At 33.3% G+C, this 25451-nt stretch overlaps 1 protein-coding gene across 1 annotated transcript; it reads right to left on the minus strand.

Annotated features, from left to right (window-relative positions):
- Window positions 1-517: 517 nt before the first annotated feature.
- On the minus strand, window positions 518-23619 carry LOC129224980 (uncharacterized). The gene is made up of 11 exons (XM_054859527.1): window positions 23570-23619; window positions 21098-21168; window positions 18022-18140; window positions 16401-16582; window positions 14743-14841; window positions 13972-14083; window positions 5950-6034; window positions 5290-5329; window positions 3973-3992; window positions 981-1050; window positions 518-643 (listed from the first exon to the last, which is right to left on the minus strand). Exons 3-11 carry the CDS (start codon window positions 18059-18061, stop codon window positions 518-520), a joined length of 774 nt encoding a protein of 257 aa, XP_054715502.1. The 5' UTR covers window positions 18062-18140; window positions 21098-21168; window positions 23570-23619.
- Between the last annotated feature and the right edge of the window lie 1832 nt (window positions 23620-25451).

The raw sequence follows: 25451 nt of genomic DNA on the forward strand, positions 1-25451 counted from the left end.
TCAAATTCAAAATCATGAAATTATTCATCAACAATCAATTTTCATGTCAGTACACGAGAAACATGACCCGTAAAGAAATTCTTTTTGATTTACAGTTAAACTGGAGTATCTCAAAACAAAAATGGAAGTGAAAAGGAGAAAAAAATGTATTAGCCTAAAATTTTTTAAAATTCCACAGAAATGGAGATTTTCAAAATCCCAATTTTTAAAGAAAAACCCATCCCCCCCCTCTTTTTTTTTTTTTTTTAAATCCCTATCCCTCCAAAACCTCCATTTTTTGGGAAACTTTTAAACTGCTTAGATTATTCAGGTTAAACATCTTTTAGCAAGCTTCAATAAACAGTGAAAAACGATAATAGATGTTAAATTGTAACATATTACTGTCGTCGTCGTGAGATTTTAGATTATCAGATGCTTTCTCGCATTGTACTAAAAACATAATGCCTGGGTGGAAAGCCCTCACTAGTCAATATAGTATAATAAATACCATTTTATTTTTTATTTAAGAAGAATTTTATTAAGGTCTGTTAGATTGTTTACAACTTGTTTTAAACAGTGAAAGTAGGAAATCAGCCAGAGAGATCGTACAAAATCCCAGCCAAAATGCTAGATATCCACCAATGCAGCTAACGATTTCAGTCAGCTGAAAGTAAAAACATTTATTTATAACCACTAAATAAATTTATTCGACAATTTATTTTTTGTTTGACAATGTCCACCGCTTATTTAAATCACATTCGTTCTGAAGAGATTTGATTTTAAAATTCGGCTGATTTTATAAACCAGCATATGCACGCTTAAAAAGAAGTTTTAAAGTTTAAATACATTTGAAAGGAAATGAATTACTATGTTTATATTTTTCATAACAGTGTAGGCATTTTAAATAAATGTGAGATATCTATTTTTTTTTACATTTTCACAAAGATCTTCACCCCTCTTTAGTAACTCCCTCTTTAGTGTACCGGTTTATAAACACTTACCTCATACTTCGGCTTGTAAGACATAACAGTGAGTGACGATTCTTTGAGGCGTAAAACAACACCAGTGATTCTACAGGAGAAAAATCAATTAATGATCTGTCAAATACTCATCAGCTTCTCTAGAAGTACTTTTTGTATGCAATTCTCCTAAAAATTAGTCTTACCAGTAAAACCATCAAGTTACCGGATCCAGTTCAGCCTCGTCAAAATAAAGCATTTCCCTGCATGTCAAACATTGCCAAGAGAAATTATCAGATTATCATGCTATGGCGTGAGTTTCATTGTTGGTGACGCCAACGTTACTCGATCAGTCAATTCGCTACTATATATATAAGGATGAGAGGCCCAAAGTAAAGTCAAAACTGCAATCTCTGGATTTTGTAACTCGCTGTTCGGTACTTGAAGACAATTCAGCTCCTATGCTTTGGAGAAGTTGACGGCAGTAGTAAACTGTTATATAGCAATATAGTATATTTTCATTTTGAAGTGTGAGATAATCCAGCATATTTACAAAACGGTTCTATTTTGTCTGAATAAATGTCTCCCAAGAGGCTAGATTTCTTTTTGCTTTCCACAAAACAAGTAAATCGTTGTCAATAGAGAATACAAGGAAAATTCTATGTACATATTACAAAACAAATTTATACATGACTTCCTTTTCCGCCAATTTAATGATATTAGTACCTTGGAGTCAGCAAAGAAACACTTTAAATATTTTCCCCCCGAGTTTGTTGCGAACAAAAGCAAAAAAATGTTTTATACAGATCCCAATATTGGCAATTTTAATGTAATTCAATGGTTAACTCGCTAAATATCGCCAATAGTGGCCAGATTGAAACTAGATTTCAAAAAAAAAAAAAAAACGCGAAGGCGACCAATAAGCATAGCGATATATCACCAAGTGTTTGCCAAATTATAACAAGACTTGTGTTTTCATTGAAATTAACAATCATTTCCCCCGAAAAAAGTGTAAAAGACCCTTTTTTGAACATCCGAATGCAACCAAAAGGGGAGGTGCACAACTAGACCCCACTAGAAGTCTACGTGCCAAATTTCAAATTTCTAGGACATACCATTTTTGAGTTATGCGAGATACATACGCACATACACATGTACATATGGATGTCACGAGAAAACTCGTTGTAATTAACTCAAGGATGGCCAAAATGGATATTTCGGGTGTCTATACATTCTTAGGCACATATCCTCGTGTGATCGGGTTGAAAAAAAAAACTCAATATTCATTCGGGGGGGGGGGGGGGGCTGAGCAAAATGGAAATTAAGGCCAATTTTTCAGTGAACATTTTTTTTGCGAATACTATACTTTCTTTAGTATGTATTTCCGAATCCAACCTGGAACCTTTCTCAAGAATTCAGAAACCTTCCCAATAAAACCCAGCCATGTTTCTGGTATAAATCAAGAACCTTCCCACTTAGATATGTTCATTATAGTAATAGCTTGACACCATCGAGATTTATCAAAAAAGATCCTAAAACAAATACATGAACAAAGCTAAGGCAGAAGACCAGCGACACCAAAGCTAAGACTCCACAATTGCGAACTATTTGCACATTAAACGCCCTGATCCTCAAGAAAACGTGTAAAAATGATCTAAAACGGTATGAATAATTATGTTCTTTTTGTAAAATATAGATATTATACTTTTAGAAAGAGTCATCTTTACTACTTTTAGTATTTTCTATTTGATTTTTTCCTTTCGCAGCATTTTACGTTTTTTAACCCAGTTAACTGAGAAACGCAAAAAACGGGGTTTCATTGTACAGTAAACTCTCGATTATCCGCGAACGGATTTTCCGCGAGTCGATCAACAGTCAGAAACATGTATTTTCGCAGGAAAAAAGCAAACACCAATGACTTCTTTTTTTCGAAAAATTGTAAATTTTTAACTCAATTATTTTTGTTTTATTTATTTATTTACTTTTTAGCTTTCTTCATCGTACATGCACTTGTTCTTTATTTATGTTAAGTTTGGGGTCTTCTAGTCATCGGGTACAAACAAAGAAACAAAGAAACACCGTCACTTATATATATATATATATATATAAAATTAAGCAAACAGAATTACAAATATTAAGCAAATTATAAATAATAAATGATGATAAAAAGGAAAAATGCAAACAGCTATTAAGTAGGAATAGATAAAGAGTGAATCCAGAGCTCATCAGCCGTGGAGGATTCATTAATTATGGTCAAAAGGCCAAAATTTTAACTATGAACTAGAAGAGAATGTTTAAGCTCCAGTATATGTAATATAGAGTAACAGTGGGCAAACGCACCACTTGCTAAGCTAAAAACAATGAACTAGAGCTCAAACCTAAAACTAAAAGCAGGGGGTTTCGCCTCGACTAATTAGGAAAACAAGTTCCGATAATTAGCCTTCCACGGGACAGTACCTGCCTATAACAAAATACTTAACTATAAACTTCTAGTTTATAGTTAAAATTTTGGTCTTTTGACCATAATTAATGAATCCTCCACGGCTGATGAGCTCTGGATTCACTCTTTATCTATTCCTACTTAATAGCTGTTTGCATTTTTCCTTTTTATCATCATTTGTTATTTATAATTTGTTTAATATTTGTAATTCTGTTTGCTTAATTTTATATTTACTTGGCTTTTTAGTTTTGCTGCGTTGCGCATCTATGGGCTCTTGGTGTGGTCTTTTCAATATTTTTCACTTTTATTATATATATATATATATATATATATAGAAAATCCAAATTAATATATATAAATATAAAATATATATATATATATATATAGAAAATCCAAATTAATATATTCGCACCAAAGGATCTCTCCTCGGGGTGTTAAAACTTCTTGGCGACAATATATATACAAGTTTATTTTGATAAAATTAAGAAAAATCAACCTTTTTTTAAAAAAATATTTGTCTTGAATATAGTAGTAATTAAGTAGTTAAAAGTGTTCAAAATACTATACTAATAAATGAAATTAGTTAATACTTACGAATAATCCTCAATGAAAGTCTGTAAAGAAAATATGAATTCATATTTTAAAAGCGAGTCACAGAAAAGAATATTTTCGTCCTGCTAACAAAAATGTGAATTAACAAGATATCTTTTGCATTGAACAAACTATGATTTACTTTCCATTCAGTGGCGCATCCAGAAAATTTTTCTGGGAGGGATTTTCAAAATCGAAAATTGTTGCTTTCTTTCCCATTCATTTACAATGCGTTGTTATTGAATATCAAAGAATTTCTACAGATTAGTAATTATTCATTCAAAGTAACTGCTTAAAAACAATTAGTAATTCGTATTGATATCACTACGAAATGAAGAAAGCGGGGAAAAGCAGAGAATATTTATTATTAGTTTTACTTTAATCATACTTTTTTTTGTGTGAGTGTGTTTCTCTCGAGATCATTTAAAAAACCTCCTCCTCAAATACATTCATGTCTTTATGAATGTCAAATGCTAGCAAATAGAAAATCCGGTGCGGTAGGCTTCCCTCTCTCTAGATGTCCCTGAAAAAGATTTGTGCAGTGATGGAAGTTCTGAGGGACCATGATACCCTGTAGAGCTTTATTGACACCATTTTAGCTATCTTATACCAGTGGGGACGTGGGGTGCTCATCATGAAATACAATTATATAATTTCTTGTAAAAGCATACCAAAACACCAATAAAAGTATTGAAATATTCTTAAAAGTTATTTAAAAGATTGTATGTTTAGTTAGTCTAAAGTAACTTTTCTTTGGTGTTACTTTTGTTAAACAATAGTCTAACGTAGCAAGCAATTGTATCGAAATATACTAACACCAAGGTCAACGAGTATTTCGTTAATCATTTTTATTATTACTATTATTATTATCAGCATTATTATTATTATTATTATTATTATTATTATTATCATTATTTTTATTACTATTATTATCATTATTATTATTATTATTATCATTACTATTATTATTATTATTATTAGTAAACAATAGTATTACTATTACTACTACTACTATCATTATTATTACTATTATAATTATTATTTATTTATTTATTGTTTAATTCATTTTTTTATTTCTTTTTTCAAAGTTTTGTGTTTGAATTCAATTTTTCCTGTTAACGCATTTATTTTCATTCGGGTTTTTTCAGTGTTCCACTAATTTCTTTGAATGGCGCTCCGACCTTCCAAGAAAATAAATTATTTTCACCGGAAAATTTTCTTTTTTTCTTCCTTTCTTTCTTTAGTTCTGATTCTTTATTATTCTTCTGAATTATTTAGAAATCATTACAAAGATGTAACTTAACAAAAAATGTATCTTACCTGCATTCTTTCTACGACATCTGCGTAGTAAACCCATTTCCTGTAAAATTATTTGTTTTAAATATTTAATCGAAGTTAGACGTAAATGTCAAAGAATGAAGTGGTGTCTGAAATGTATTTCAATTTACCTGCAAAATTTTAGTATTAAGCTTTAGCTATCGTATGTTATGTGCTCAAACATATTTTAAGACCGTCATAGTTATATAGAAAGAGTTCGTATTTTACTTTTATAGTGCAGAAACAACAAAAGGTGCAACTACTTTTATATTTGCAACTTTTAAACTACTACTTTAAAAAATATATTAGACAAATCATGTCTTATCTATTTTAAAACATGGTCACTTTGATAATATTTTTAAAATACTAAGAGAATGTATTCAGGGGCGATTTTGGGGAAGTAAAAAATTCCAGTTTTAAGAACATTTTACCGAGCCAATTATCCAAACATGGACGAGCAAATTACGATAACGTGGACTAGCAAATTAACGTAGCAAATTGACGAGAAATTAGTCACCCATTATTTGTGAACATACAGGCGTAGCAATTGACATTTTAATATTCTACTACGGGCAAAACCGTGCGAGTACCACTAGTAAAAAATACAGAAGGAATGTTTGGTTTAGTGTAGACAATTATTTATTTGCAGAATTAGTGACTTACACGCAGTCGTTTTTGCAGCTGAAGTAGCATTTGTCTCTTTCCTCAGTGATCACACTAACATTAGATGAGCATATGTACTCTTCATCTGAAACAGTAAATTATTATAGAAATCAAGGAATCTTGCATTTTTTGCTATTCAGTAACTCAGCTTCTGTTCGATAAAGTTTTAATGTTTCTTCTTTTTGTAATCTTTAAATCCTTATACATATAATAGGCAAAATCACTGATCGAGTAACACACTGACAATAACCAAAAGTGAAACTCACTATAAAATGCATGTACTTATGCCCGTCAATTTCTATCTCAGTACGAAACCATAGGTTATAAATGATTGGCGTGTAGGCATTATTTCATCGTTATTGCACCTAAAATCCGTTTATTTAATTATAAAAAAGTAGTACCCTGAAAACTAGTCGATGCGTCCATTTCCGCCTGTAAACCGGATGTTAACCTTTCCATCTCATCAGTAGTCAGAATGTATGAATAGGTTCCTATTCCGCACTAAACCATAACAATGTAATTTTGTAAAATAAAAAAAATAAAGAAAAGAAGACAAAAGAAAATTAATTTGAATTCTGAAATTTTGAATCCAAATTATGTTTTTCGCAATCACGAACTGAGACAGGACCCTACTCATTGGAGTTATTGTTTCTCGAAACGGCTCCTGTCCCCCCCAAGCCTGCCTCTCCTCCTGGGCGGTTACGTGTACATAGTTGTGTGTGTGCGTAGACCTGTGTGTATGCACGTAGGCGTGTGTGAGTGTATGTGTGTGAAGTCGTGTATGTGTTTGAAAGTGCGTGTGTGTAGGACATGGACGCCTCCGACCAGGAGATCGGATAGCTCAAAACCGGAGCAGCCGCGCCGCGCCACCAGCAGAGGACGGTGGGCGGTGGTGCTGCAAAGGCTTCTGGTCCAAGTTGAAAAAGGCACGGACACCAAAAACGGTCAAATGAGAACAAAGGGCAATCGTGATTGCTCAAAAAAAAAAAACGTTTTTACGCTGTCCCAAAAAAGTAGTGAAAATGTGACTTACGTTAGTCTGGATTTGTGGTACAGACACATTTATTGGAACACATCAAATTTGAAGGTTAGCCTCTCTGATAAAAAGGCAGTTTACCCCGTCATACCATGACGGGTTGTTTTCTAGTAGTCTCATATCTGTCAACAATATCCCTAACGGAAATTGAATACATTATTGTGTGGTGAAATTCATTTAATTACCGAAAATGGGGACTATTCTACACTTTGAAAGATTTCTTTGATTTTTCCGTTTTCTCATGAATGTTTCAAAGTTGAAAAAAGTAGAATGTGCTTAGGAGAAAATTCTAAAAAGGTATTAAGTTTACAGTGCATGCTCCTTTCGTGAGAAGGAAAAAGTTCCTGTTCTCCAAGTGAAAACTCTCTTTGTTTTGTAAGGTAGTCTTACCACCGATGGTTTGGAAAAGTAAACATCCGGTTCAAAGGCGGAAATGGACGCGTCTATTAGTTTACAGGGGTATTAATACGTTGCAGATGTGCGCTTCCGCCTCTCAATCATTTAGACGCAGTTTTGTAAAAATGACAATTTGTTCAAGGCAATATTTTTCATATCTAAACTATATTCGATCTATATTCTCCCTACAAATAATGTTTTATAGTTTTACAACATAATTTTGGGATTACTATTTTGATTTTACATTTCCGGTCGAAATGAAAATATTTTATTTTATTTTGGTTGTTTCCATGAAAACTCTTTTCGTTTCCCCTCATTTTCAACTTAGAGAAATAAATAAATTAAAAAGTCCCTAGTAACCGTGCATCAAAATCTCATCGTTATTTCTCTTCTCCCCTACTAGATTCATCGAGATGGGATCGTCCTAATTAGCAGCTTGCCAAATACTATGCCCTTTGTGGTTAGACTGCAAGTATTCAGTGCTGCTCTAAATCGTCGTCGAGAATAACAGAGTAGTTTCATTCTGCCCTCGTAGTTCCACTCCGTTCTGCCTTCTTTATTAATAAGGAGATCCCTCTTCCCTTATTAATAAGGAGAGTAACTTTGAGCAGCCTAGAACTACATTTTGAGCTCTTAATATATATAATAATTTAAATTGATACTAAATAACATAATGTTTTAGCGATATTTATTATTTAGGATGGTTTTTTACTGCATGATTTACTGAACTAAACAGCGTGATCTTACCACGACCTGCTAAAGGCCTGCAATAGCGCGGATTTTACTCTGATCTCTTTTAGTACTTTGAATATAAGAAATACGTGTAATAAAATCTTTACTAATATTATAAAGAGAGAGGGCGGATTTTTGTGTGTTTATATGTTCGAGGTAATCTCCGGAACCCCTGCACTTATTTGAAAAATTCTTTCACTATATGAAAGGTGCTTTCTTACTGAGCAACATAGGCTATAGTTCGAAAAAATTCGATTAATAGTTCTTTTTTTTAATTCCAATTTAGGCCCAAATTTCACGTAAATTGCCTATTATTGGCTATTAAAGGGGTGAAAAATTACTTGCACATATTAATATTTTATATCGTTGAAAAGGGTAGAATTTTTTGCGTTCCAAGCAATTTGTTTCAATGCTCTAACTTCATTACGACGGGAGTAATTTGCGTTTTTAGCTCGAACTTTTTTAGGCTTAGCTGAAATTTTGGCAATACTTTCTTCATTAAATTTATCAATAAAAAGTGAAGGAATTGTCCCACAGTTTTCTTTTTGACACCGTTGGAAAATGCGACATTTTTTACTCCAGAAATATCTCGACCTGGTCGAAAAAATAATCTTCTATCTCCAAAGGAAAAAAAGTTACAAGCCATTAAAAATAAACTTCGAATAAATCTAATCTCCATTAAAATTGCTGCTGTTTTGTTTTGCATTGCCATGGTTACATCTTTTAGCTTCGCTTCATTTTAATTTCTTAAAGGTCCACAAACTTGGTGCCACGGAATTATAAGCAATGCAGAGCATTTTTTAACATAGGGACTACGCGACACCAATGTCGCGTAGTGAAAAAATTCTGTCGCCTAGAAGATGCAAAATCAAACCACTGGGCGACATAGGAAAATCCAATATTGGTTCACTCATAACTCATTTTTGTAAACGGTTTTCAAATCTTTGTAAAACCTTAGGAAGCCCCTCGTCTTCTTTAAAACCGCTGACTCATACTTGCCGAAAGAAAGTTTTTTTTCCTTGTGGAAAGGCCTTGCCCGTAAACGGGCCACCCAGGGTCACCTCGTACTCGGCGACAGATTAAACAATCGATTAGCACCCCACCTCAGCCGATAAGCTTTTCGCGCTTGTGTAAGGAACGCTGACTTGGGACAGCATAAGTAGTTTGGTTTCAGACCCTGGTTTGGTTTGCTTATCTTTTTCTCAACACCCATGGCTTTCTCCGATCAGTCTGTTCCCCTGAGGGAAGCGCGAAAGTTTCATTCGTCAACAATGATGAGTAGCCATTATAAACCTTTCTCGAAATCGTCCCACTCTCATTTGTAGGAATGGTTTTGAGGGAAGGCCATATCAAGGTCCTGGGCCATATAGCGAAAGGAAAGTGACACGGTGACACCTTGGGATAATCAGGGAAAGGGCTGTCCGCAGCGGAGCCACTGTAGACAGCACCACATTTTTAGATGGTGCCAGGGGCTCCTACAGGAGGCTTGTGAGTCTCTGAGGTTGCACAACGCATATCTATTATTGGTGTCCATAGCAAAATTTTCTTCTTCAAATTAGGGAAAATATTTTTCAAAAAATTGAAATACAGAAAAAAGAAATTCAACGCACTCCAAAACTGATCGGTAGGTTGTATTGAATTTTTTTGAAATGGGTTTTATTTTTGCAATTTTGTACCTTACATCTTATTTTGGTATCCCATCTAAATATAACGTTTAGACAAAAATAGCATCGAATAAATAACATATTGTCATTCTGCACACTCTTTGTGTTTGTGCCGTTTGTCATAGGGTTATTGAGCAATCACGAATAGCATATTATCCTCATTTCAACAAAACTGATGCTGCTCTGGTTTTTCAGATTTCTGTGACGACAATAGTTTTTAATATTTATTTAGAGAGTGAAATTTTCTTCGTCATAGTTACAAATCTTCTGTGGTTTAATTTCATTCATATTTGTTTCAGGCCTTAACTCAAGCAAACTTTATATTTACAACAAAGTTTTTTTTTTTGTGTGTAAAATTATGTTTTTTTCATTAAAAAACGCCTATATAAATTAACTTAAACAGCGAAACGTCATCTAATCGTCTTTAATATTTACAGATTACTAATACCCATCTTTAAGTTTGATAAGAAATTAAAATGCATAACGTTACACGCTGTAAATAATCTTTATGCTTAATGTGCTGGTGGATATCGGCCATAAAAATCTTAATCTTTATTACCGGAACCTAATTACCATTTCTTTTTTTATGGATATGCCTCGTGCTACCTATTGTAAAAAATTACCAGTACCACCACGGGTAAAAACATTGCTTTTAAGTAAGCTACAAATTTTAATCGAGTTATTATGCATTTCTTTTGTTTTTTTGAATTGAATTTTAGAACTTGTTTACTAGGTAACACTCACGACACATATGGTTAAACTTTGTTAAGATGTGCCGTTTCCGTTAATAATCGTGGTTTTTCCAAGAAACTGCTATATGATTTCTTTCATTTCAACTACACATTAAAGAAAAAAAATAATAATAATATTAATTCCATCTTGGAAAAATTAGTGAACGAATCGCGATAATACGTTACTTTGAGTTCGAAACCAGTGAGTGATTTAAATGTATTCTGCCACTCTGGGCATCTGACTCCAGCATTGCTTCTTTAGCAAACAAAACTGCTTTTGTTCAAAATATGCAGTGTGTTTTGTGTTCTTTTTAATTATCTATATCCCTAATCTTACCAAAGATAGTCTAGAATGCGATTTTAAGTTTACAAATTGGAAAATTTTCCTGAGATGGGAAATCTTCTGGGATGGGAGGCCTTTCAATCTCTCCTCCTCTTAAATCACCATAAATCGTTTAAAACAGCATTTTCAGAGTTACAATTTCAAACAATTTTTGAGGGCAGGAACCGACTAACTAAAAGTGAGGCCCAAGGCCCACAATAATTTAGAGGGCCCCTGAAGGCTATTATTTTAAAAATGTGTGTATTTTTTGTATAGTTGCAATGCTATGCATAATTCTTTTAGTAATTCGGGGCACCTTAGGAAGAGGGGGCCCCAGGCCCAGGCGGCCTGTGTGGTAATCAGGCCCTGTCTGAGGGAGCTTCCAAACCTCTTCTCCTCTACCATTACCAAAGATGAATAGAATGCGTTTTTAGGGAGCAAGTTAGAAAAATTTCCTGTTGTGGGGCTTCGAGACTTTCCTTCACGTAATATCATGAAAATATGGTATTAACCTGCGTTTTTAGCACTACAATTTCAAAACAATTCCGTCGGAAAACCCCCGAACCTCCCTCTTCTTTACATAATTGGAGATAATATTTGCGTTTTTAAAAGGTTTCAATTTTGAAAAATGAGCGAGAGAGGAATGGGGGGTGGGTCCTCCGACCCATTAATATTACGAAAGACAGTTAGAATGCATTTCTAAGATTACAAATGAGAAACATTTCTTGGGAAGGGCCTTGAAATCTCTCCATAGACAGGGGAGCGCCACCAAGCCACTTCTCCCCTAACATTACCAAAGATCGTCTAAAATGCGTTTTTAAGACTACAAATTTGAAAATTTTCCGGGGGAGAAACCCCCGGACCCCCTTAATTCAGAGTTAATATTATAAACCAAGATATTCTCTTTTCCCGGTAATCTAATAAGCGAGCTCGACTGCTTACAATCAGATTCTTTTTATCAATATTTAGATCTATTAAAGATTTACTCATAAACCAGAAGCTGAAACTATTCTCTTTGTATATATTTAAGATACGCCTGAAATAACTAAAGGGCCGCCAGTTCCATATGTCACCTATGTTTTTGATCTCACGACGGATATAAGAAGATATATATAGCAACAGTTAGACATTTAATTATTTTTAACTTATGTCGCCTAGTGAAAATTCCTTAAAAAATGCTCTGAAGCAATGGGGAAATGTTTTCGCCAATTCTGCATATTTTACCATCTACGTTATCATAATTCCCCCAGACAATGTAAAAATTGCGGGAAGAGTTTGAAAACTAGGAGTCTTAGCAATTTTCCCAATTGTCGCCAAATTTGTGGACGCCAAAGACCAAGGGCTAATGTACTCCGGCAATGGCCTTGCTGATAGTGACAGAAGCAAATATTTTTATCCCATAATTGACGATAGCGCCAAACCCCCAGTTATCGAAATAACTTCGAAATTACTAATGAAAAGAAACCAGAGCATCGTAAAAGCCGGGAGGATGGAAGTTGTATTTGTGCATGCTTTTACCTTTAATTCTAAAGAAGGAATTTACTATGATTTAGCTTTCGAAACTTAATGATATCCAAACAAAATATCAATGTGAAAAGTAGCCAAGTTCGATCGAAATGAGGTTCTGGATAGACGGTGTCACCGACAAGATTCAGATCTCAACGGATAACAAGTTCCATAGCAGTTCCTCATGGAAATTGGATTGCCCCGTGTTCTTCAATTCATTTTGAAAACAATTTTTTACTTTCTTTGATCCCGGATTTAAACTTGGCAAGTTACTGTATAATTAGAGTGGGCACATGTTTTGGAAATTGTTTTTTGACGACCAAAACTTGCCGCAAGTTTAAAATCCGGAATCCAAGAAAACAAAAAATAAAAAAAATGTTTTCTGAATGACTTGGAAAACATGGGACAGTCCAACTTCTGAGGAACAGCTATGGAACTTGGTACCCGTTTAGATCTGAATTTTTTTATCGGTGACGCCGTCTACCCAGGGCCTCATTTTGATCGAACTTGGCTCTTTTTCACATTTATGTTTTGTTCGGATTAATTTTACAGCGATCCATAGCGTACGGTAATGCCCACAGCCCCGCTATTTTAATTACGATATAGAAAATAATGCCTTTTAGTTCAAAGCAATTTCATGTGTAACGGAAAGACAGTTTTTTTTTTTTTTTTTTAAGTTTTAAGCGATTACAGTGAAATTATTTTCATTTCAGCTGACTTTTTTTCTCTGCACTTCATTGTTAAAATATGAAAAACGAGACAGAGAAGAGAAATTCTATTCCTTTTTCCTCACTGTTTGTGCTCTTTTCTGCTCCGTGTTGAAATGACAATTTTCTGAACCAAGTTTTTGGACTTTTTGGATATTTGTGTGACATTGTGTATTAATTCAATCTTTTAACTGACGAATACTTTCGTGATAGAGAAGTAACAATAAGAAACTGTTAATTTAAATAATTTTTCATGCACTAGGTTGATAAAATTCAAATTTATGCGTTTTGACGGAATAACTGTGGTGGAGTGGCTTTTAAAGTCCATTCATTGCTATAAAAAAGACCTTTTTTCTTAATTAAGTTAAAAATTGTTGCCTTTAACTTATATGACACTACTGTTGTTGTTTACGTGTCCATGGTTAATAACCATGAAAGGATTGAGGGCTATTCCCTCGAGATTTTTGACATTTTTATTTATTCACACATAGACAACATGAGAAAGATTTTCAGCGTTAAGAAAGGAAATACACCACTCAGAGCATCCGAGGTTATCGGACCCACGTTTACCGGCATTGGAAGCAAAGTTTCTACCACAAAGCCACGAAGGCCCCCAACGCATAATGAATGAGGCATAATGAGTGATATAGTTTACAAAATCATTCCAATAAATTAATGAAAAAAAATTCTTTCGAGAGAATTTTGACGGACAGGTGTAATCTTTATATCAGGATTTTTCTTAAAATTACTTTATGGACTATGTTTAGAGCTCAGACAAAATTATGTGTGCACATTTTAACTAACGAAACAGGAATTTCAGAGTGGAAAGAGAAATTTACACTTGCTCTAATTTTTTTTAAATTTAGTTTTATAGCACGAGCAGAGCCGTGCGGGTACTCCTAGTGTTAAATAAAGACGTTACATTTACCAGTTTGGCAAAGTAAATCAAAAGGCAACATTTTCCCGTTGTTAAGCAGCTTCAAAGGAAAGCATCCACATGCATCGAAATATGGCTGAATGTTGCAAAGTTGCAGACAAATCTGAAATGAAGAAGCAGTTCTAGTTAATCTTTAGTGAAAATAACTTGGTGATTGAAAGAACTTATTCATTATCCTGTCCCTTACGTTTGGCAGAAACGAAATTTCCTTCCCCCCTTAACTTTCAATTTTGCCTTTCGGTATATTTAGGAATTTAATGTCGGCGAAACTGTGCGGAAAGTAGGAAAAAATGAAGAAATGAAATTTTGCGTCGGGAAAATGGCTAAAAATCTCTATTTTCTCTTATATTAAGTCTTGGTTTGCCCTTACTATAGGTTTCCTAACTATAGCTAATTTCTCAGTACGAAATCAGGTCACAGATCTGAGTTACGCTCAAAAATGTTACTTTGTATCGTTGCCTACGAGCTTTGAAAATGTATCCACCATTTTCAACTTTTCTCATCTTAAAACATCTCAACTCTGCCTTTGAGGGCTTTACCTCAAACTATGTTACTGCCATTCCAGACTGACCGTCCATAACAAGGGAGAAACAGCAGTCTTTGGATGCCGTAATGAGCTGTTTAGCATTTGTTTGTTGATCCTTCATAATGTCTGGTTGCGGGGCATTAGCTTTAAGTTTGTTACTTTATCTCTGCCCTTCGTAGCTTTGAAAACATAAAAATAATTTATGGATGAGAAGTTCATTAGAAACTTAGGAATACCTGTTTTGACCATGGTCCGGTGAAGTTGTTAGATGCGAATTCATGGAGATAATCTCTGCAATCTGTTGTATAAGGGCTCGAAAGCAATCTATGTTGCTCCTGAAAAAGGGATGCCAATGATAATACCCACACACATGCATACTCGGACATTCATTTCTCCATGCATTTTCATTCAGATGCAACTTTTTCAGAATTTTTTTAAAAATACTTCTCATTCACAAGTGACCATAAAACATTGTATTTAAGTAAAACATGAGACAAAGAATCACTTGGTGCCCGCAACTCAATTTGGAGAAAAAGTGCAGATACGACAATTTGTGCGCTTATCACGGCAGTATACAGCTTTCATGAGAAAATCAAGTGGATTGAGGGTGGTTAAAATTAAACTGACAGTACGTATACATATACTTCAAACTATCAAAGATGATGGAACGACTCCGACATGACATATTTAAGAGCATATTTGTATGCAATTTGATTAATCTTCTTTACTAATAATAAAGCTGAAAGTCTCTCTGTCCGGAGGATGTCTGGATGTCTGGATGTCTGTAGGATGTCTGTAGGATGTCTGTGACGCGCATAGCGCCTAAACCGTTCCTCCGATTTTCCTGAAATTTGGCACAAAGTTAGTATGTAGCATGGGGGTGTGCACCTCGAAGCGATTTTTCGAAAATTCGATGTGGTTCTTTTTCTATTCCAATTTTAGAAAAAAACTATCATAAATTACGAAATTATCATAACGTGGAACCGTAACATGGGCACAAACCAATTGGCGAGATACGAAATTATCATAACGTGAAACTGTAACGTCGGTACAAGCCAATTGGCGAGAAAATTCACCATACATTATTTGTAAATATACAAGCGAACCAAAAGACCTTTAATTTTTCTATTACGGGCGAAGCCGTGCGGGTGCCACTAGTAGTGAATAATGCTCGTGTATATCAAACAAACCTCGTTGACGAATCACTGGGGGTAAAACGAAATTTAGCACTGTGTTAACAACTGGTAACCTTTTCCAAAAACCTTTTCTAAAAAAATTCTGTACGGAGACCTATATCTGCTAACGATCCCACTTTTTTTTTTTTTAATGCTTCTTGTTAATACTATTGATTAATTAAATATTATTATTTTTACATTTAGTGTTTTTTCATGTTTTTATTATTGTAAATTTTATCGTTACGTATTTTTATTTGTCTAATAATTTTCTGTTTAAATTTTCTCAATATGTCTACTGCATCTATCATCCATTCCATCTAAAGTTTTGCGTGAAAGAAGCAGAAAACTAAACATAAGACAGTGGGGCAAGCAAAGGGATGTAAGGGGCAAAGCTAAAAATTTAGAGTTAACCAGTACAAATGGTAGGGGAATCTCTCCTCTGTTGTGGGGGCAAGAGAGAGATAGTACTAGTAGCCCTGGTTGGTGCTGTTATACAGCAAGATTTAGAAAATCTTTTCTATGAAAGCCTACCTAGGACCTTATATTTAAAAGAGTTTTACTCAAATCTTGAAAATACCCACTTACATCCCTTTGCTTTTCACTACCTCATATAAGAGAAAAGAGAGAATAATGCAAATTTAGCTCAGACAAATTTTCGACCTAACTTTAATTAAAAGAACTTACAAGCGAAAATACTAAATAAATACCAAACAACTCACCACTCTAATTTGAACTTCATACTTTTTTCCCAACTCCAATTCAATCTCAGAAAATTGTGCGTCAAATGGAGAGTGAATGCCCAAAATAGTTACTGGAGCAAAATTTGGGTTTAAAATATCCTGTAAGTCATAGCTTATGTAAAATTCAGCTCCAACATCATAATGAGGACTAATGAAAACACCTGAAATGAAATTTAAGTAAAGTATTTTCTCCTTTATTACTCATCCAAACTAAGCTTTAAATAACTAAAAACGTGAGGAATATTTGAGATTTTGCTTAGAATTTTTTGTAATTACTTTTGTGCTTATTTATTCGTTTTTTTTTTTTTTTTCATTCAAAGGGTTTTAAGCTCCTTTAGTCCTGAAGGTAGTTTTGAATAGCAAATTCAGGTGGATTTTTTTTTTTTTTTAATTGTGAGAACGTTAGTCAAATGAAACCAAAAGAAATTAAGCAAAACTTTGAAATGTTTTTAATAACCTACTATTTTAAATTTATTTTGTACTATTTGCTCTTTGTTTTGGTTAAAATCAACACGTCCAAGCAATATGATTTTAAAAAAAATAAACCTCACATTGTCTCAGTGTTACAAAGAGCTCATTCGTGAAAATGAGCCATGTGATCATATAGTTCTGCGTTTAGATACTGAAATCTTGAGTACCCTTGTAGCTCTGAACATGTATGAAATCATAGTGGCTATTTGTACATCGTTGCTATTTTGTAAGTTGTCCTTATCGAGTTCAAATTCAAAGATACGATAGGTAAAAGCAACGATTTCCCAGAACGTTTTTGAGTTTTACACTTCCTGTAGAAAATTATTACTATTATGATTGTTATAAATTATTATTATTGTTATTTATTATTATTATTGTTGTTGTTGTTTATTATTGTTATTATATTATTATTATTATTATTATTATTGTTATTTATTATTATTATTGTTGTTGTTGTTTATTATTGTTATTATATTATTATTATTATTATTATATATTATTATTATTGTTGTTGTTGTTTATTATTGTTATTATTATATTATTATTATTATTGTTGTTATTTATTATTATTGCATTTTATTATTATTATTATTACTATTGTTGTTATCATTAGTATTATTATTGCTATTATAATCATTATTACGTCTGTAGGAACGATACTGGGAGGCAAGAGACCGAATGGGTCGATAGACGTTTTCTACTGTCATTTTTTTGTTATTCCTTGTTGTTTCTTTGTTCATTAGTTAGTTTGTTTTGGATGTCAATATTGTCTTTTGTACCCGCCATTGAAAAAAATCATCACCATTATTATTACTATTATTATTATTATTCTCATTATTATAATTATTATTATTGTTATTATAATTATTATTTTTATTGCTGTTATTACTATTATTAATATTATTGTTATTATTATTACTATCATCATTGTTGTTTTTACTATTCTTAGTATTATTGTTATTATTATTAATGTCATTATTGTTATAAGAATTATTATTTTTGGGAATATTATTATTGTTGTTATTACTGTTATTATTACTGTTATTACTATCATTATTACCATAATTTTTTTATTATACTGAAAAAGGAATTTTAGAAATTGCTGTACATCAACACATTTGCTACTCACTTGTAATTTTTTCTGTTTCTCTACCACCGTATCCATACATGTTTGTAGAAGAACAGGGCAAGTATTCCAGACCTTTGTTATAAACACTATGGATAAATACGGAAGTCTCATTTCCTTGGCTAAAAGGGTAAAATTTTTATTGACAAATTTGTTATGCTTAAATTTAACAATAAAAAATTGAAAAATGAACTTTTCGCTACTTTTTCAAATAAGAAGAAAACAACTTTAAAAGAAGATTTAAAATCTGCATTATTTTCCGGTTTTTTGTTCGACCAATCTTAGGTTCAAATAACAGAATTTTTAAAAAATAATAAGCACTTTTCATAATACACTCAAAAGGATAACATAACTTTTCTGGGTCAGAAAGGACAGTTTCAGTATTTCTGTAGTTTTCAATCATTCCAAGAAAATGATACCACAAACGAAGAAAAGTGCGGTTCAAGTCATGTACAGAATTTTTTTTATCATTATCTAGCTTTCAATTATAAATTTGAGTGTTGAATTATGCATATTTTTCTTAACGGGAAAGTTTGGTTTCAAATGACTTGAGCTGCACTTTTCTTCGTTTGTGGTGTCATTTTCTTGGAATTTTCGAAAACTACAGAAATACTGAAACTGTCCTTTCTGATCCAGAAAAGTTATTTTATCCTTTTGAGTGCATTATGAAAAGTGCTTATTATTTTTTTAAAAATCTGTTATTTTATTCTTTTTAGTGTAAATGTATTTCAGAAATAGAATAATGTTACCAACACGAAATTTCACCTTATTTTTTTCAAACAAATGCTCCTTACTGAAAGAAAACGAATCCTTTATACGTGTCTAAAACTTTAAACAATTGGCCCTAAAAATTTATCCTTGTTCCTCTCTAAGATTTTTTTGTGTGCTAAATTAATTAGAACCATTTAAATATTAAAAGATTTCGCCAAACTATTTTATGTTTCACAACGTGCAAAGTTACTGATAAACATCTTAACAGGATGGATCTCTTGGATGAGGATAAAAATCCTAAGAAAGCAATCATATTGAATAAATTTCATGCTTTCTCCAGAGAAACCTTGATTCAAAATTTTCATTATGATTGATTTTAACCTTAATGTTGCAAGGCAACACAATTTGTGACAATGGGTTTCATATTTAAACATTTAATGGGGATATTCATAGATTAATAATAAGAATAGACCGAGCTATGGCAACCCTTTTGCTGCTCATAAACCAAACCATGTGACTGGTGGATATCCTAAGAATAGCAGGCAGCAGACGATCAACGCCCGCGAGAAATAAAATAAATTGAAATTGATGGAACACGGAAGAATGATCTTTTATGGAGTCCGATTTGTAAATTTGTTATTCTAAGTTGTAAATATTTTGTTAATATAGTGAGTTTTTCGTTTAGATTTTTGTGCATTTTCTTTAGTCAATTTCAATACCTCTCTAAGCAATTAAAGATGCAAGCGCCCAAAACGAATCGGCAAACGGTAAGATTTTTACCTACAATTTCAATTTAAGATACCGATTAGTTCATTTTTGCGTTAACGCAAAGCGTTTACGCCATTACGTTTACGCCAACGCTAACGTAGCAGTTCCGAATGAAATAAAAGTTACTGAAAGCTGTGATCAAAAACTAATTACTAATGTCAAAATAATGCATAACTAAAAGAAAAACAGTTTAATCTCTGCACCTGGAAAAAAATTATAATGAAAACACATTACGTCTTAAAATACATGTCGAGTGCCAAACTATAGATAATGTTGCTATCTAGCAACCATGCTGCCAAAGCTTTCGCCAAGCCTCCCACCAGTCACATGATGTATCCATGAACCAATTTTTTCATCAGCAAGTCTGGGAAAGCTCGGTCTACTCTTATTATTAGTCTATGGTGAAATTACATGAAATTTGCTGTTTTCCATCCTAACCGAAATAATGATTTTATTTCAGAATTTCAATTTTTCAGCGTTAAGTTGTACCTAAAAATTAAGCAAATCATTTAGTGAAGTCCAGAAGTCTCTAAGTGATTTAGTTGCTGAAATATAAGCAAAAGCAAGCCTCAGATTACTCCGTGACAAACAGGTCAAGTATAACAAAAGTGCTTAAACAACAAAATATACAGGTTACACAAATAAAATCCTTTTTTTTCTTTCTCTTTTTTTATATGAATAGGACAATAAAGTTTTCAAAAACGACAGAAGCATCGAGGGAGCACGCGTGAAATTTTGACAGAAAGAATTTTTTTCAAAAAGATGATTACTGGTCACAAGCAATCAATAGCAATTAAACCAAAATAAGCTAGTAATCATCTTTACTAATAATAAAGCTGAAAGGCAGAATAGAAATAAATAAGTAATCTAACAAATGCACTAGCTACCAGTGCAACTGCTTTACTTCAGAACGAGTTGAGAAAAAGGTGTAATGAATATTGCGGTCTCATAAAATTATATGGTGCCCACAGCAGACTTGATTTAGATAAAAGAAACATGTACGGGATATACCGGCATATGACATCCAGAGACTGCAAATTCGTCCTTGTTATGTACTCATCAGTCCGGAGCAGTCAATAATCGAACTGGAGGCAGATGTCATCTCACTGAAACTCAGAGAGCCTACAAAGTGGTAGCTAAAATGAATTCAGCGCACTAGCGAGCGTCATTGTTGCGGTTTTTACTAGTGATTTGAAAGCAAAGTTTCGGTAATAAGCAGTACCGTTAAACACCCGGACTTGTCCCCTCCCCCCCCCCCCCGTTTTTCTTCCAGAATCCAGACTGATGAGTCCATAATAAAAACAAAGCTGCATTCTATAGATGTCATTACCGGGCTGTCGCTATGGTAATGGTAACATACAGTTCAGATTTAGCTCTGGTTTAAGGGCGGTTACTTACTGCTTATTATGAAGATATATCTTTGATTATAGAGTTAGGAGAGCGCGCATGTCTGATTTGTCCTGCCACAAATATCAAATTTTGGTTTTCCGCTTCGTAAAAATTCTCAGAATGCATAAATCATTTCTCAATATGTTTTCATCACATGACATTTTATCTAAATAGATATTTTTACGAATAAACAGTAAAAGTGGATACTTACAAAAAGAGTTCCGGAGGGGTGAAAGCGTTCAAGAAATCTCTCTCACCAAAGTCTTCTCTCGATTGGGGAAACTGAAGAGAAAAATGTAATAATAAATGTATCAAACTTGTTCGGTGTATTAAAACAGACAGGGATCAGTAGGTTCAATATTTTAAAATGATTAGTTAGTTAAACCGTATTTAAGCTCACTTCATCAATGACCAAGAAAGAAGTTTTCGATGCCGAATTTGATTCGGTTAACTACTATCTCACTGATTTAAAAGCTGACTCATAGTCACTTGGGCCAACCTGCCTGGATTATGGAGTAAATTGATCCACGTTACTTATGTAGTGTTCAGATCAGGGCTGCGTAGTCGGAGTCAAAGATTCGGAGTCGGACTGATTTTGGGGTAAAGGAGTCGGAATTGGGAGTAGAGGGCTTAAAGTTCCAAGCGTCGGAGTCTGTCTTTTATCCTCAAAGTCCACAACTGTGCCAGTAATTGTGGAGTCGAACTGATTTTGGGGCAAAGTAGTCAGAGTCGAAAGTTCTAAAATTTCTGGATTCTGAGTCGGTCATTTTCCCTCTGACTCTGCAGCCTTGGTTCTGAAAATTCAGAAGTTGATCAAAAGACACTATTCTGTGCTTAAAATACACCGCCAGCTCAGTTATTCCATCCGAGGACTGCAGTTTCGTACTTTTTAGCACTCATCAGCCCGGAATAGGAATCACATGAGCTGAAGGCGAAAAATCTTTTAAGGGAGTCAAGAGAGCCAAACAAACTGCTAGCTAATGCAGAATTAGCAAACCAGATGAGCGTCCGCAGCAATGGTGCGGTTCAACTCAAAGATTGATTGCAAAGCTAAAGTTAACCTTTAAGGTGCCTTAACCCTGGCTTTAGGGCTGTAACTTACTACAAGACTCCATTCTGTGTTTGGGGAGTCAAGTTTTTAAGCTGTGATATATTTTTCATTTCTTTTCCAAGGTACTCAGAGTTGAGTATTTCAATGAATACATATTCTGAAATGAGAAACCTGAGGGTAAATGTTAAAAGGTTAAGTCTTAAGTACGAAACCATTTCATTTGGATCTTCGTTGAAAAACATAAACAGTTAACAAACTGTTGGCTTCACTTGCTCAAACTAAACCCCCTTCAGTTGCCTAAACTTTGTGTTTCATGTTTAAAGTATCTGTATTAAGACACTTTTATTCTTATAATTCCATTTCAGATCCCAAAAGAATAATGGGGAATATGTAGGGCCTGACTAACTAGAAGAGAGGTCCTAGGCCCACAATAATTTGGATGCCCCTTACAGACTCTACAGCGGAATTTAGAGGTTTGGGGATCGTTGGAATGCATTTCTGGGGGCCTCTTTGTCTATCACATTACTATAATAATCAATTATCATGTGAGTGCATTTATAAATCCCTTTCTGGGCCCCCCATAGTTGTGACAAGGTAAATTTGCTACTGGCAGAATGAAAAAAAAGTTATATGTTAAGGAAGGTTTTTTTTTTTTTAATGTATGTATTTTTCAGATATTGTCATGATATGTTTTTACAATTAGTACTTTGGAGCTCCCTGAGAAAATGTTGTCCCAGTTCCAGGCCAAGTTGGTCTGTGTGATAATCAGTCCCTGGGAGTATTGTAACCGGAGTCCTTTTTGGGGAAAGAAGATGGGTTATGAGGAGGTAAATAATTTTTGATCAATTGAAAAAAGGCTAAAAATATATGCTAAATGTGATTTAATACCTTTTCTAATTTTGTTTATTACTGCGTCAATTTTATTTTTATAAGAGTTACCAACATTTTTAATCAAATTCTCCAAAAGTCAAGTAGAAATATTAGCAAACATAAAGTAATTGTTACATCTTTCAAAACATAGATTTTTATTTATCTATGTATGTGTATATTCATTGTTTATTGATATATTTATTCATCTATCTATCTATCTATTAATATATCTATTTATTTATGTATTTATGTATGTATGTATTTAATTATTTATTTAATTTGATCAAAAACAAAATGAAGGGCCAAATTTTGACTCTTTTCTCTACATGTTTTAAATATTAAAAACACCTACTGCGGATCAACAAAGCAATTTTTTTTTAATTTTATGAAAACTGTTTAGAGGATTTCACGGAACATATTGGCAAGCTCGGCCAACGTGACTCAAGCGAAATAGGCCGACAAACCCTACACCACCATATTCATTTCTCAATAGTGTACTAAATTACTCTTTAAGCATTTAAAAAAAATGATCCTACAATAACTATGAACAATTATCTTAGTCAAACTGAAAATCTAATCTATTACTAAATAAAAATGAATTGTAAAAGACAAAACTTACTAACTTAAAAAAAAAAAATCCAAAATCCTTGCTGGTTTGCTTATAAAGATTGTTTTTTCGATGATGTTTATGTGAAAAAAATGAGGAGTGAGAACTTAGAACAATATTTGTATAATTACTTAACAACTATCAATAAAACTTACCGAAACAGAACTTCCGTTTTCACAAAAATTTGGATTGTTAAGGCAAAACATTTCTCCCTCGAAAGGTTTACAGCGTGATGGTTTTGCGTCACAATATTTCCTTCGGCTTCCACTACAAAGCAAAATGAGAGAATTTTTAAACATAAAAGTAGTTCGGCTAAGGCAAGTTAAAGTCATACCTTGTGAGACTTCATTATTTCGAGATAGTTCAGTGAAATAAGGAATTGTTACTCTTGTGGATTTGAGTTGGACTAGCTTATCAGTACTGTTGCGGAAGTATTCCTAATCAACATCATGCCAATAATCTCTCCCCTTTATCTCTAAGTCCCCAGAGGAAAAATAAACTCTCTCAAGGTAAGACTTTTTCTTATTCGAGCCGAAATGTAGAGCAATGGTTATATAATGTCGCATAAGACTGCTAATTTAATGCAGGCTACATTTGTGATGTTAGTATACTAATGCAGTACTGTAGTTTAATTACCTTAAAAACTTGAAAGACTAGTGAATTAAAATTTTAAAATTAACTATTTTGATGCGAGTAGAAAATTTTAATCTTTATATGAAAGTATTAAACTCAGTTGGTGAAATTATATGAATTGCGATTTCTCAAAACGACATCCGCCTAGGAAACAAAGTTTTGAAAACGACTAAAAAAAATTGATTAGAATGAAAAAGAACAGAAATTTTAGAACGTTTTGAGTCTTAATGATAAGTGGCTTATTAACAAATAAAAAATATTCTAACTGGCAAATAAAAAATATTCTAACTAATAAATTTACTTGCTAGGGGGCCATTCATTAATTACGTAAGGGTCCCGAGGGGGAGGGGAGGGGTGGAAAAATCTCTACATACTCTTACTTTGGGGGGGGGGAGGTTCAACCCCATTCTTACGTAATATTTTTCAAGTCGATATTTTACATTTGAAATCGCGCGGTCAAGTAGTTTCACAGGTATTATATTTCACTTGCGTCTGGAAGGTAAAAAACGTATTAGGATGAGCTGTTTTTTTATTTGTTTTACAAAGAATGAAGTTTGAAATACAATAAAAGAATTGCCCTATCTATGGCATGTTTTATTTTTAATTAGTATCGCAACATATAAAAAAAAGTTGAAAAAACAGGCAGTCTAGATTCCAACTTTTTTGTAAACATTTCTTTACACAAAAAAAAATTTAATTTAATAATAGTGAATTTATTTTCGATTCCAGTGATTATTGATTCGTTATTTTTTTATTTTGAAAAACTAAATGGAATCTTACGTAAGAATAGGGGGAGGGGTTTGAAAAATCGTACCCTTACATGGGGGGAGGGGGTAAAAAATGTCCAAAATCATCCTTACGTAATTAATGAATGGCCCGTAAAACCATTTAATTGTCATTGACTCACGCGCTTTTAACCAAATAGATATTTCGAAAAATTAAAGCTCCTTATTTGAATTTTTTCGATTAAAACCAAAGCTTCTCAAGGGGGACCATATGACCTCCTTGGGGGCCCCAGAACAAACCAAGAAAGCTTGCAGGGGGAAATATGAAAATATGGGAGCTATGAGTCAAGCGAAGGGGTTCTGTGACCTTCCAAAAAGTCCTCACTAACTGCTTTATTAAAAAAAATCGGTAAAAAGTGAAAAAAATGTTCAAGTTTTCTTATTGACACCATTCGAAAAAGTAGTGTAACGGATTCGGTGCGACTTCCACTTTCTTGAAATGAAGACACAGTTCTTGATAAAAACACAGGAAATTTATTTACACTATGTACAGGAAAGATCTTCAACAACTGCTAAATTATTCATCAGCAATTATCACACAACACCGTAAACTCAACGTTTACACGCGTATTTACTTCCAAATACGAAAACAACACAGCGAAATGCCTCGCTATAAACA

The sequence above is a fragment of the Uloborus diversus genome, chromosome 6 (genome assembly GCF_026930045.1).
Source record: "Uloborus diversus isolate 005 chromosome 6, Udiv.v.3.1, whole genome shotgun sequence".
Lineage (NCBI taxonomy): Eukaryota > Metazoa > Arthropoda > Arachnida > Araneae > Uloboridae > Uloborus > Uloborus diversus.